Genomic DNA, 15,263 nt, shown 5'->3' on the forward strand with positions numbered 1-15,263 from the left:
CCCACAAAAAGGCATTCTTAACGGCTAGAGGCAGTTGTATAAAATGCGATTCTACAGATCACAATCTAGGATCGTGACCTTCATTCGTTGCACTTCCACATGAGAAGCGACATGCTTGGGTCAAACAGGCAGCGCTATGTTTAAACTGTCTTCATAAGGGCCACATCGCAGCTGACTGTCCTTCGAAATTTCGCAGACAAACGAGCAACCTCGTTGCTCCACACAAGTAGTCGCATGTCTTTCTCGTAAATCAAATCGAGCTCTTATCCCAACCGCTATAGTTCTTATTCAGGATAAATACGGAATGTTCCACCCGGCAAGGGCCTTGCTTGATACTGGCTCGGAAATTAACTTTATCAAAGATACTTTGGCCAACAATTTACAACTTCAGCGAAAGCGTCAACATTTTGAAGTTTCTGGTATAGGAGCTGTTACAGCAAAACTTTAGTTCTCAGCCTCGACGACCATACGCTCACGTTTGTCTGCGGACGAATGGTCATTGCAATTTGCTATTACCAAGACAATAGCATTGACTCAACCCGCCACTCGAATAGAATCATCAACGTGGTCAATCCCTGACGGAATGGATTTGGCTGACACATTGTTTTTTAAACCACAAAAAATTGACATTTTACTAAGCACCCAGGAATTCTTCGCATTGCTCACTGGCGAAAAATTTTCACTGGGGCCTGGGCTGTCATGCCTACTCAACACTACACTCGGATGGATTATTGGTGGACAAGTTGTTGATAATCCGCGATCTAGGGGGAAGGCTAATGTTCTTATGTGCAAAATCTCGCAGTCCCAAAAGCTGAATGAAAATCTAAAAAGGTTTTGGGAAATCGACTCGTTTCCAGAATCATCTCAAAACGAGTAAACAACTGAAGAGGGAGAATGTGATCGCCATTTCTGTAAAAACTCTGTTTTTCTCGAGAATGGGCGAGTTCAAGTTCGGCTTCCCTTTTCGAAATCTACCCAAAAATTGGGAAGTTCAGTGTATATTGCCAAGCAATGATTTTGGCAAATACAACGTTTACCCGATCAAAAAAAATGTATTCTGATTTCATGCAAGAATATATTGATCTAGGGCACATGCAACCTCTACATAGATTTGACTCAAATCAACCTCACTATGTACAGACAGCTCAACAACAAAGTTGCGTGTTGTTTTTGACGCATCTGCGAAGTCGTCGACAGGAGTATCATTAAATAACATTTTAATGGTTGGACAGACAGTTCAGCAGGACCTCATCTTAACCCTGCTTTCATTTAGGTTGTATAGGCATGCTCTAACAGCTCATATAACAAAAATGTATCGGCAATTAATTGAAGATCCCCAGGACCGCAAGTTTCAGTTAATCAGCCATCAGAAGTTTGTATTTCATAGCAGAGAAATATAGGAAAGAATTTTCTATAGGACCTGAAATTATATCTAAAGAGATGTATGTCGATGACCTACTTACAGGTGCTGACTGCATTGAGGATTTAAAATTGATGATTGATCAAGTTACTGGAATCTTGTCTTGTGCCGGATTGGAGTTAGCCAAATGGAATGGGTAAAGTCCTCAGCGCAGATCTTCAGGAACTCGCACGGTGACACTAATTCGTGTTGGAGGGCGTCTAGAAAATGCGAAAATCCCGGTAGAAGCCAAGTACCCACTTTTATTGCCAAAAGAACACAAATTCACATAAAAACTCGTCGAATTTCTTCACCAAACTAACATGCACGCATGGCCCAAGGCTCTAATCGGAATCCTAGGTCTCCAAATATGGATCGTTAATTCTCGTCGATTAGTTAGCAAGGTGTTGCGCAACTGTATCCACTGCTATGACTACAAGCCTCATTTGCTGGACCAGATCATGGGGTCACTTCCTGCTGACCGGTTGTCACTCACAAAACCCTTTGCTGTAACTGGAGTCGACCTGTGTGGTCCATTTTTGACGTCCTATCGCATTCGCGGAAAGGCTCCATACAAAACATATATGGCCGTCTTCGTTTGCTTTGCCACCAAAGCAGTACATGTAGAACTTGTATCTGATCTGTCAACTAATACCTTTATTCTCTGTTTAAAGCGCTTCATCGGGCGGAGAAGTTTGCCAAATCGGATATTCTGCGACAACGCAACCAACTTCTTTGGAACCCGCACTCAATTAGAGGAATTTAAAATGCAACTCTTCAGCCAGCAAGCGTTGAAGGACCTACAAATGTTCACCTCATCCAATGGCGTAGAATTTAGCTTCATTCCACCCCGTGCACCACATTTTGGCGGCTTGTGGGAGGCGGCGGTAAAGTCCATGAAGCTTTTATTGGTAAAAAACACTGGTCACTCACATCTGACGTACGAGGAACTCCAAACTGTCGCAGTTGATGCTGAAGCGGTTGTCAACTCACGACCCCTCGCGCCTCTTTCAGAAGATCCAAACGATGGAGAAGCCCTCACTCCATCGCATTTTTTGGTCGGAACGTCTTTAAAGGCACTTCCAGAGCCAAGTTTAGAGGAATGCAACCTATCGCACTTGACACGTTGGCAACGGGTCACCCACATCAAGCAACAATTCTGGGAGCTTTGGCGACGAGATTACCTGCACACCTTGCACGCCCGCAGCAAGTGGCTTTCTCCAAAGGCGAACATAGTCCCGGGACAGGTGGTCATGATCCATGAAGACAACGCTTCACCTCAGCAATGGCCCTTGGGACGCATTACCAATACTTGCTCTGGAGCAGACGAAAGAGTCCGAGTCGTCGATATTAAGACGGCAAAAGGAGTCATTCGTCGTCCAATTCGTAAAGTTGCGCCCCTCCATATCTCTCTCTTGACAATTAGTTGTATAGATCTGGACCTGGCAAAAGAAAATCACTAAAGCAATAACCATGGCTTGTCAGGCTTGCTGCCTGAGTAGTAGGTCAAGGGAGTGATATTAGTTTTCTCTGCAGAAGTCAATTTCCTCAACAATTTACAAACATCTTTTGTCGTCAAGTGATGTCAGAAAGTCATGAGGCGTTAGTAACTCGTTCTCAATGAACCAATAGGATTTAACTAGATTGTGTAGAATGTCTAGGTCACCATTGGGGTTGTCGTAACCTACGCTATTAAATACATGGCATGAATAATTTCTATCTTGCAATTTTGTAATCATTCCTAAAATTTTGTGTTCAACCCAACGTAGCGCCGGCAAGCGGCAAGACCTTGAAGTGATTGATATTTTAATTTTCGAGATATTCTGATTGACCAATTAACTGGACCAATCAAAATCACTGGATCCGCATTTTGGTTGGAGCGGAAAAAAAGTCCTTCAAGAACTTGTAGGTCTCAGACTTGTCGCTTATTAAAAGAGTTTGTAGAGCATGTTACCGTCCTTACTTTTCGAAGCGTAAATACTTTGGAAGTCTGCTCTATACCTCGGATACCCACACTAACTAACTTTGAGTCCGCTTGTTTATACAACTCGTTATTAGTCCACTGAAACTTTAAAAGACTTGTCGGTCCTTCTAGTTGTAGGTAAGTCGCTAGTTGTTTATCGATCAATGAAATTGTCGAGGCTTCATCTATGGATTGCTTTTTGAGGACCTATTAGAGTGACTGTAATAACCTTTGGTAATACTTTGTTACAACCAAAATTAATGTTGCAGTTGTCTTGTTTTGCAACAAAGAATTTTTGTTAAACTTACAATTTGCTGCCTACACGTCTTTTTGCGTTTGCAGTCTTTCATAATGTGATTTCTACCCAGACAAGATATACATAACTCATTGTAAGATGTGAATTCGCAACGTTTGTCGACACTCAGGGCTTTAAACTTCGGACAATCTGTTATGTGATGATCAGTAGACTTAACTGTAAGTTGCAATAGTATTTGGATTTTTCGACTGTCTTGACTGGACTTGAGACTATTAGGGTTCTTTCTTGTCGCTGCCTTTATGGTTTGACCTAACCATTCATGAAAGGATATTCTTTGAGAAACCTGGATTTTTTCAAGAATTTCCTCAAACAGCATGTTGTTACGAATCTGATCAACATCATTGAAAGACAGTAAAGTTTGAAGAATATTAGTATACATATCACGAAAAGTGATGAGTCTGTCATATTTATCCTCTTTGATTACAGGAAAGGCACGAATTTTATCTATCATCATTTTCACGACATGACTACAGTCTCCGAATCGGTTTCTTAATATGTTAATTATATCATTTACATTTTGTGGCACTAATAGAAGTGACTGTACACATTCTTTGGCTCGCCCTATCAGTGCTCTTCGCAAGCGATTGATATTTTCTTAGTCGCTAAATTTACATACTTGAGAACTGTTTTCATACTCGGCAATAAAAATTGGCCATTCTAAAGGGTCACCACTAAATAAAGAAGCTCCTGTTTAATTGTTTGCCTAGCCATAAAGCTAGCAATCGCCTTTAAATTGAAGTCATTTGGCTGAGCTTCATCTGGTTGCATCAAGCTGCATCCGTTTCGCTTTCAGCTCTTGTTGCTTCTGTTAATACTACATTTGAAGGTGAAGTTTTTGGGCTTTAACGGATCGTTGAAATTGGTGGCTCTGCGTTGATGCTGCCCATGGCATCACCGTTGCCCTTGACATATAGAGTAGATTTGCCGCAGAGGTGCCTGGTCGCGGCGTGTCCTCTATTCCCCTGGGCGTATTGTCGTCATTCGTTTGCTTCTTGAGACGTGTCTTAGGCATCTTTTTGAGGTTGTGGTTGTCCAGTTCCAAATTTCACAGTTGCACACACACTAGTCGTCGTCAATGTATGTGTAAAGACTCTTTTGCGCATGTCCGAGATCACGCTATCTTAGATACACACTCTCAAACTTGCAAGTTTTTGCTGGCCAAATTTTCGCATCTGCATTGTAGTTTTTTTGCACTAGTCGTTTTCAATGTATGTGCGTGCATACTCTTTTGTGCATGTCCAAGATCACGCTCGGCAATGCATACACACTTGCAAGATTTGGCTGATGAAACTGCGCTTTAGTTTCGCGTAATCCATGTGCAGTTCAGGAGGCAAAGAAGGACCATTTGTTGGGGTAATTACCTGGTAAGGGTTATACCGATTCAGGATTATGGGGCTCGAAAGACCATTTGTTGGGGTAATTACCTGGTAAGGGTTATACCGATTCAGGATTATGGGGCTCGAAGGACCGAGTTCTAGCCCACACAAACCACAGTCGTTGTAGTCGTCGAATGGATTGTTTAATAAAAAACACCTTTTCTCTGCTGATCAGTTTATTTTAGATTTTTTGCAATACTTGAGCTTCTTGCTACTCTTGCTCTTGTCCGCAAGTTACGCCAGTTTTTTTTAATGCTTTGCTATTTATTTATTGAATCTTCTCCCTTTGAAACCTAACAATGTGTGTATCAAATCTTAAACTAATTAATCTAACTAACAGTCATATGATTGATATTCTGCCAAAGGGAGCCCAAAAGTAATTGCTGGCCTGGCAGGTCGTTGCGTTGTATACGGGATCGGCTAGAAATCCCAAGTCAAGCGTCTTGCGAGGCGTTTGGGGTGCACAGAGAGTTTTTCATTGAAGGACACTTTATGTTGTATAGGAAGACCTCCACCTTTGATAATGTAGTCGTTGGATGTTGTTGTGTTGCACATTACTGCGAAGGTTCTGTTGTATAGATACGACTCAAAAAGCTGGGGAGTTTTTTTTTGTGTTAGTGGTGGTTTAAAGCATTGAAAGCCAACTCGGACCTGAGCCAGCTTGCCGAAATCTGGGACTCTAACCCAGTAAAAACTCCACCCCCTCCCCGCTTCCCCGGCGGTACTGCCGTTAGGTAGGGGGGGGGGGGTGCCCTTAGGACTCTTAAGGATTGCATCCTATTGGAATTTCGCAGTCTTTCTGCGATGCGCAGTTTTTTAAGTACTATTGTGGCCATGTGGCATACCGCAGACCAATTTACTTCTGGTTCAAGCATAATGTTCACCAGGTTACAAGCGGCTGGCGTCCTCCCAACCCTTATGCTCAGATCTCTTCGTTCATTTTCGAATCTCGGACGGACAAAAAACAGGTGTTCTGCGTCTTGATTATCCGACTCGCAGAGTGGGCAGTGCGGATAACGTTCATGCTTAAACCTATTCAGGTAGTATTTAAAGCATCCACGTCTGTCAACAGTTGCGTTAAGTAAAAGTCCACATGTCCATGCTTCCGTCCCAGCCATCTCTGCAGTTCTGGGATAAGCTTATACGTCCATCGTCCTTTGCTACTATTTACCCACCTCTCTTGCCACTTAGCAATGGCCTCTGCACCTTTTCCGTAGGGATTCTGCAGTTGCGACCCCTGTGCTGCCTGCGCGGATGTTAGTTGATTCCACTGCCAGCAGATCAATCGGTATGACTCCCGATATTACCAGCGCCGCGTCATGGGATACCGTGCGAAACGCACAGCATACCCGTAGGGCACACAATCTCTGCAAGGAGTTGCCGTCTTGCACATAACTTCCATTTTTTGTGGCTCGAGCCCATATGCGAGCAGCGTACATCAGCGTCGATGTGACAATACTAACCAGTAATCTACGTCCTCGTTGCCTTGGTCCCTGAGTGTTCGCCATAATTCGCGAAATCGCGGCCGAGGTCCTACTGGCCTTGCCACCAGCGTACGCTAGATGTTCTTTGAAAGAAAGCCGGTGGTCGATCATGACGCCCAAGTATTTTACGCTTGGACGCGATGTAGTTGTGGCTCCAATTCGGATAGTAGCCGCCTCCACTTTCTGCGCTGCCAAGGCGAGTTTCTTGGAGTCGAGCCATGCGCTTGCTCGATTCCCCGCTTCGTTGCAGATTCTTTCCGCATCTGGGAGTTTCTTTGCCGTAACTACTATAGCCACGTCATCCGCGAAACCAATGAGTCGTGCCCCTTCGGGCATCGTCATCCTAAGGATCCCATCGTACATGGCATTCTATAACAAAGGGCCTAGGACTGATCTTTGAGGAACTCCCCCGGTGACCCTGTGGGTCGATTGCCCGGAATCAGTTTCGTACAGGAGCAGGCGGCCTTCGAAGTAGCTCGCTATTACTCTCTGTGTATACACTGGTACATTTAGGTTGCTCAGTGCATTTAGTGTGTGGTGCCAGCTGGCGGAGTTGAAAGCGTTTTTTACAACCAACGTTGCCGCTATGCAGTACTGTTTGGTGCCGTACAACTACCTTTTCCCCTCAATGGCTTTATCTGCGATTTCACACAGTTTACCGACGGCATCGATGGTGGATAGCCCCTTCCGAAAACCATACTGCATTTCTGAGAGGCCGTTTGTTTCGACAAGAGCACCTTCTAGCCGGGAGTGGATTATTCTTTCGAGAATTTTACCCACCGTGTCCAGCATGCAGAGTGGCCTATACGAAGAAGGCTCCCCCGCGGGTTTTTCCCCCTTTGGTATGAGTACCAGCCGCTGTGTTTTCCAGCGGCTAGGGAACACACCTTCCGTTAGGCATGCATTATACATGTCAACGTACTCTTTAGTATTTGCCTTTTTGGAAATTTTGAGAACTTTATTCGGGATACCATCTGGTCCCGGTGCCTTGTCGTCCAGTATTGTCTTCAATACCTGGAGGACTTCTTCGGCACTTGCGAGCTTTATGATCGCCCTGTTCACGATCAGTAAGGTTCGCGCCATACCCTCTTGCTCTGGGAATAGTATTTCCACTGTCCTTTTTAGGCTGACTGGGCATGTCGGTGGTGGCACCTGCGTTCGTCTTTTTCCCCTGAAATATATTTGAAGTGCCTCAAATCGGGCCTTCCTCTTGAGCGTTGGTATGCTCGTCTTGCCCTGTGTCAGTCTTTCCTGGCTTCCGCAATGGATTGGTTCCACCAGTATGCAGGTATTCTTCTTGATGGGATTTTCCCCCTTCTCTGCACAGATGCATCACAGGCTGCCTTGGTGTATTCTGCGATGTGGTTTGCCCTTTCTTCAGTTGAGCCGCTTGTGGAGAGGTCCTCGAACAGCATCTGTACCATCTCCACGTGTTGCGTTTCTATTTTGTACACTGGCACGGTCTTAGGAACTCGTGGTGGGCCATTTCTAGAATTTATCATGCAGATTATTGCTGCATGGTCACTACCCGTGTAGGTGTCACTAACCTCCCAGCTGGAGCCCGAGGCCAATCCAGAGTTCACAAATGTGAAATGTGAATGTGAAATGTGAAACTGGTGCCGGCTCTTGAAAAAGTCGGTTTTGTTCCAGAGTTCAGCGAAGCTCTCAAGTAGCGCCTTTCCCCTCGCGTTGGATCGGGGGACCCCCACTCCGTAGCCCAAGCATTAAAGTCCCCGGCAATTAAAGCGGGGCGATTTTACCGGGCGACTTCTGCAATCTCTTCGATCGAAGACATTGCCTGTGGAAGGCTAAGGCTATACCATTCACATGGGCCCCAGCGAAGCAATTTCCGCATTTTTTCTTGCTAATCTGTCGCCTTGGATTACCACAGCTCCATATTGCCGATTTTTTGCTATTATTTGTTACCTATTCTTCGGAATTTTTATTCCTGTATTGCTCGCTTATGAGTGCCATGTCTACGTTTTTCTCGATGACATTTTGCTCCAGCAACGATTGGGCAACCTCGCAATGGTTTAGGTTAATCTGAAGGAACTTCTTTTACCCCTAAGCCCTTGTATAGCCCTCCTGAAGTACGGGCATTTCCCACTCATTGTTGGGTGATCGCAATCTATATCCTTCTTGCGTTTGCATAGCGTGCAGCAGGCCTTTGCTTTGCAGCCTCTGGCTTGGTGCTCCTTTGCGCCACAGTTGTAGCAGCATTTTGAGCAGTCCTCCTGGACCCTGTAATTCCCTGCTATATGGTTAAACTCCATACATTTAAAACACCTTTTAGGTGTTAGCTTTGGGCGGACTCTACACCAGGTCTATCGCAGCCTAATTTTGCCAGGACAGCCGTGTCCACTCCTCTGGCTTCTTCTTAGGTTTTTGGGGCTTGCTGGTGCTCACTGTCCCAGCATGTTTCCCTTTATTTACACCTTGACTGGCATCACTTGCCGGTGCCTTATGCATTGCCTTTTTCGTTGGTACCGCTAACGTCACCCGAGTTGCTTGACCCCTGGGTCGCTTGCTGGTGCCGCTCGCGAGCACTTCTGCGCAGGTTTTTTTAGCTATCTCCTTAGCTTTTTCCTGTTCTTCGACTATGCACAGCCGACAGGACTTCCCTCTGGAGATAGTCAATTTCGTCGACTATATCCCTCATGGGGTTTGTAATGGAACGCTTTCCTTCCATTAGCTTCTTCAGCTCCCTGGCCTTCGATCGCAGGCCAGTCAGCTGTTTCAGCATATCCCCCTGCTCTTCATCAGCAGCTTTTGGGCTGCTTTTTTCTTCTGCTGGGGGGGTGCCAGGCTGCCTGCCACTGCACTCCACTTTTTTTCTGGCGATCTCGCTATTACACTGCTTTTTTTTAACGGGTCAGCTCCCGTGTTGTCCCAGTCATGTAGACTGGACAAATGCGTATGGAAGCCGTCGGCCAACAGCCGGCGCCGCCAGGCCTTGTCCTACTAACATAATTTATTCTTATCACTTTTTTACATTGAACAATAACAATTTGGAAAACTAATATTTAAGAAAATAAATTTTTTGCTTTACTCAGAGTTTTAGAAACGCAATTAAAACTTAGCCAGGATCTTTTATTGCAATCTGTAGTTTCTTGAAGTTGGTCGTTATGAATTTGCCTCTCTGACTCAATATCATAGACTATTTCTAAAGGTGGCACTTCCTCAGCGACCGGATTATCTACAGATTTTCTATTCCCTTGACTCGTTTTATGTCGATCAGTGCTGTCCGCTCGAAATTGTTCCTTTTCCTGAAGGCTCATTTTGCGCCAAATAGAGGAGGCCTCAACGATTAGTCTTCCGGGGTTGGATCTCCTGAATTTTCCTAAGAAATTCTTGTATGCCATACTGCTTTGACGGCTAATGGTGTGGCGACTTTCCACACCAGGGGCAGTCGGTGAGTTACCTAGCTTTTTGGCTGTCCCAGTCAGGTAGACTGGACAAATGCGTGTGGAAGCCGTCGCCAACAGCCGGCGCCGCCAGGCCTTTGTTTGCCGGCGTGCCTCCACTATTGGTTGGCCTAACCCCTAGGCTAGCGCCAGGGTGTTGTGCCCCTGCAGGAAGCTTAGATCTTTAGCCGCAGTATCCTGCTGTTCTTCGATCGGACTTTACTATTTTTATAAATTATCACTGTGGGCGGCAATACACGTAGTGGTGAAGCGCGCAAGAGAGCGTGCGAAGACGACTACTATATATAGCCGCAGAATTGAAAATCTGCAATTATGGTCCGATCATAACGAGTGATACACCAATCGAAAGGTATCGCACTAACTAAGAAGATTGCAAAACAAGACTTTCGAAATATAGATTTGTTTGGGAGAAAAAGCGGTGAAAGTGTGAAAGAAAAAATTTAGAAAATTGGAGCTGCTGGATACGGTGGGGATAAAAGCCCCAAGCTGTTTAGCTAGTCTTCGTCTTTACGTATAGGTAAATAAATATTTACTTTTGCGCGCCGAAATCATAAATTTAATATAGTTTATCTATTTTATCGAATGTAATATCATTTTTGTCACAATTGTTGATATCAGAAATTTTTGTTAAGAGCGCTTTCGCCACTACTTTTTACCTGGTTAAGGTGTTTTTGTTTGATCAGAAATATTGAAAAATATGAAGAAATTAGAATGTTTTTTTTAAAAATGCAAATTGGTTTTTTATAATTGTTTATTGATTTAAGTACAAATAAATATATATGTCGGATCTTAAACTATGGTAGTCAGTGTAAAAGCATTAAATGCGTGTACCAAGTGGCAATTCTCGTCTCTGCACTCTAACGGTTGTTTGTTAGTACGCTTTGTTCCGTCTATTCGCCAGGTGGTCAGTATAGTTCGATGCGAACGTGAGAAAGAAAGTTGTGAGAGGTTAGAGGTTTGAGAGAGAGATGCTCACTACGATTGTTGTGCGTGTATCCTTGAGCCACTGCGAGAGACAGAGACACAAGTATTCTCGTTGCAGCATTTTCGGGAGGACTTTTTCGGTATGCAGAAGGCTGGCGCGCATTCTCAAATCGACTGTGGTGTGCTCAAGGATATTCGCCGTATACAATCTGCGCAAAATATGGAAAATCAAATCCATAACCCGACATCAGAAGTGGGACCGGTGCCAACTCCTGCATTTTCTGAAGATCAGTGGCGTACTATTATGGAACTGCAGAATCGCAATTTCGTTGAAATGTGTAAAGCTATGCAAGCGTCTGTGCGTCCACAAAATCAAGTGGTTTTGCCAAAATTTAACCCAGATTTAACTGAAGCCGATGCGACTCAATGGTGTGCAACGGCAAGCATTATTATGGACGAACAGCAAATTGATGGCAGCGCACTTATCATGATGTTGAGTAGTTGCATGCAGGGCAGTGCTTCAGCGTGGCTTGCACAGATCTGCTATCCCGGCATTAATTGGGAGCAGTTTAAAGAACTATTTATACAGCGTTTCGAGATTAAGAAAACGGCGGCAGCTATGTTCCTGAATCTGCTGAACAGCCGTCCAGCCCACAACGAGTGCCCTACAGTGTACGCAAGCCGTATGGTGACGTCATTGACCACAAAATGGCGCAATATGAACGCCGAGGAAATAGCTGTATCCACGGTACTTGCGCATATGGCCAATTTTGACAACCGTTTGCAGCGTATGGTGTTTTCATCAAATGTACAAACTAGAAGTCAACTCCAGATGTAACTGAGAGCATTTACATATATATTCTTGATCAGGATCACTAGCCGAGTCGATCTAGCCATGTCCGTCTGTCCGGATGAACGCTGAGATCTCGGAAACTATGAGCGCTAGGCTATTGAGATTTGGCGTACAGATTCCTGAGCTTCTTACGCAGCGCAAGTTTGTTTCAGTAGACTGCCACGCCCACTCTAACGCCCACAAACCGCCCTTAGCTGTAACTCCTACAGTTTTGATGCTAGATAGAAAATTTTAACTGAAATGTATTAGTCTTGTCAATACCTATCGATTGACCAAAAAAAAATTTTGCTACGCCCACTATAACGCCCACAAACCTCCAAAGAAAAAAGCTATGACGTCAGCTATGAATTTTCAAATGATCCGAAGCAGTTTTATAACTTTGTCAATGCCAAGCGTAAGTCGTCAGCATTGCCTTCATCGGTACGTTTTAACTCAATGGAGGCATCGACGGATTCTGAAATTGCTGATTTATTTGCCGAGTTTTTCCAAACTACTTATAGTTATATATATATATACTAACTACCCTAATCCCTTAAATAAGGCAAATTGTATCTTTACCCCTGAAATTACGGAAATTTCTCTCGTAAGAAACTTAGAAAAAACAACGCCAACTTATTCTCCAGGTCCTGAAGGACTCCCCGGGTGTGTGCTTAAGTTTACCTACTATCTGGAAGGACTCTTTTATCATTCCACTTCGCAAAAAGGGTGCGAAGGCGGATGCCCAGAATTACAGAGGTATTTCTAAATTGTCGGCAATTCCTAAAGCATTTGAACGTATTATTACTTCTCATTTGCAACATTTATCTAGTCAACGCTGCCTCAAAACTGATCTATGTGACATCTGGAGTGCCTCAGGGTAGTCATTTGGGCCCTTTGCTGTTTACTTTGTTTATTAACGATCTTCCCTCTATCATAACACACTCTCGTGTACTAATGTATGCTGATTTGTTTATCACATAATGATATAGCGTCAGGTTTCAACTTACAGTCAGATATTGATTGTTTCAGGGATGGTGTGAGTATAACCTTTTAAATTTGAACTGCCTTAAATGCAACGTTATGACTTTTCATAGGGGTACTCCTACTTTTGTTAGTTACTCTCTTCAAAATACGCCACTCGACCGTATATATTCAGTTAATGACTTAGGCGTTCTTCCGGACCCAAAACTTAAATTTGACTGCCACATAATGTCCACTGTCAGCAAGGCCATGAGTGTTCTTGGGTTTATAAAGCGTTGGTCAAAAGAATTTGATGACCCTTATACAACCAAATTATTATTTACCTCTCTTGTCCGTCCTGTTTTGGAATATTGTTCTTCGGTTTGGAGTCCACAATATCAAGTGCATATCGACCGTATTGAGTCGGTACAAAAAAAATTTCTTCTTTTTGCCCTTCGTAGTTTGAACTGGGATCAAAACATAAGGCTACCTTCCTATCAGAGTAGAATACTATTGCTTAATTTACCTACCCTTTAAAATCGTAGAAGAATGCTTGGTACTATTTTTATGCAAAATCTTATAAGAGGTGATATTGAAATTTTGCTACGCCCACTATAACGCCCACAAACCTCCAAAGAAAAAAGCTATGACGTCAGAGCCAGACAGTGCGAAATGTTTGTACGCGTGTATGTGTGTGTATGTAAATAGTTGCCGGCCGAACTTAGCGGCAAAGAAAAAAGCCCTGCCGGCGCTCAGCGAGAGCAAAGTGCGCGGCTAACTTATTCTATTGAATAATGAACCCTTTATCCATTTGTCACATTGACGGGCAAAAATCTTTAAAGATCTGTACATCTTTATTTATCTCTTTCAAAGAATATGAATTAGCTTAATAAATACCTATAGATTGTCCCAAAAAAAACTTTTCCGTTTTCAGTCCAATGCTCTCAAACCAAAGTAGTTAGGACAAGCCTTGATACTAGAGCCAGAAAACGACATACATACATACATACATACATGTATGTGTTTATGCATGTGTGGATGTAAAAAATTGCGATCTAATATCCGCGGCAAATAGAATTCTTTCAAACAAAGCTATTCAACCAAATATTTTGAATTACAGAATGTGCCTTAAAATTGTGTATGTTTAGCAAGCATACATAAATATATAAATGTTTTTTGTCTATTTTATGTGTTGCTTTCTTATTCTTGGCGCTGGCTGAAACAAAACCAGAGCCGAGAAATGAGAGCAAGGGAGAGAGAACAAAGTGCGCGGCTAACTTATTTTTAAGTTTGTTATCTGAGTAATGGGTATCTGATAGTCGAGGTACTCGACTATAGCGTTCTTCCTTGTTCTATTTGAATTCGTTGCTAGGACTTGGTTATGGGTAAGTATGGGTAAGTGTCTTCCCTAATAAATTCTGTATGGATAAACACTGCCAGATGGAATATGGAAAATATTGTTATAAAAACCTCTTTAAACTAGACAAAACTAAAGGCACGGGTAGCTCGGACTAAAGCCTGCTTCGTATTTGTAACTTTGAACCAATAAAATATATTACAATTTTATTCTTATAAAAATATAGTTATATCTGAGTACCCATGATGAAATTATAAAATACTATTTAAGGTATAACCACTTATATTTATGCACTAAATAAAAAGTATCTTATGCATATTCAGCGTCGCTTGTGAACGGTTGTGTTTACTCTTGTGCTCTGAATTTTTGTCTATTCTGTGATTTTTTGCGAGTGTTTTGTGTTTGTTTATTAACAAAGCTTAGTCTAACCGCTGGGTTAGTGTGTTTAGTGTTTTTTACTAGATCTCCCAGTGATTATAGTTATTTTAACATTTATATTAGATTTGTTTAATCTCCTAGCTTTGTTAGTGTAATTCTTATACTCACTAAACTTGCTAAAAGTCTTTGATTCTCACTCTCTCTCCCGCTCTATATTACAACTGTAACTTAAACTCTCTCTGAACCTGCCAAATTTCTGGTAGACTTTTGGTGTGCTATTCTCTTGTCTCTCTCTCTCTCTCTTGCTTGCTTTACATACATTACTGTTCCTGCGTAAAGTTGTCAGTGTCCCACAAGCAACGCTCAATCGATAGAAGATTTTTTCTCTCGTGCTCTCTTACATTTAAATTATTACGCGATCTCGCGCTCTTTTTTTTTCGTGTTTTGTGCCTTTGTGGTTTTGGAATTTGATCCCAGTGCCAAATTTACTCGAGGTATTTTTCATATATTATTTTATTTTATTTAATTTCCTTAAAATGGCTCTTGTCTGCTCTAAGAAAAATTGTACTCTTTCGTCTTCAACTAAACACCCTTTTATTTTCTGCTGGCTCTGCGAGTCGATAATGCACGTTAAATGCGCTGGATTTACTGGTAGAGTCAAAGACTTCATTGATCAGAATTCTGGACTCATGTGGTCATGTGGATCCTGCAAGGAAATGGTTGTTGAGATGAGCGACTTTATGAAGCAGACTCGAGACAGCCTTTTGAATCTCTCTGGTGCTTTTAACGACATAATTTCTCAATATAATTGGGCAGAATTGTACAATTGTATGGATATTGAAAGTGCCA

General features: G+C 42.9%; 1 protein-coding gene across 1 annotated transcript; it reads left to right on the forward strand.

Annotated features, from left to right (window-relative positions):
- Positions 1 to 1,722: 1,722 nt before the first annotated feature.
- LOC139353941 (uncharacterized) lies at positions 1,723 to 3,197 on the forward strand. Its single transcript, XM_070998143.1, has 2 exons — positions 1,723 to 2,785; positions 3,169 to 3,197. The coding sequence occupies exons 1-2, from the start codon at positions 1,723 to 1,725 to the stop codon at positions 3,195 to 3,197; spliced, it is 1,092 nt and encodes a 363-aa protein (XP_070854244.1).
- The last annotated feature ends 12,066 nt before the right edge of the window (positions 3,198 to 15,263 follow it).

This window comes from Drosophila suzukii (assembly GCF_043229965.1).
Source record: "Drosophila suzukii chromosome Y unlocalized genomic scaffold, CBGP_Dsuzu_IsoJpt1.0 scf_Y1, whole genome shotgun sequence".
Taxonomy (NCBI): Eukaryota; Metazoa; Arthropoda; class Insecta; order Diptera; family Drosophilidae; genus Drosophila; species Drosophila suzukii.

What these genes read in the sequence shown, in the direction of transcription:
- LOC139353941 (XM_070998143.1), top strand. Translation starts at nt 1,723, where the DNA reads ATGCACGCATGGCCCAAGGCTCTAATCGGAATCCTAGGTCTCCAAATA. An exon ending in AGTCATTCGTCGTCCAATTC is followed by an intron (nt 2,786 to 3,168) that starts GTAAAGTTGCGC and finishes AACCCAACGTAG; the next exon opens with CGCCGGCAAGCGGCAAGACC.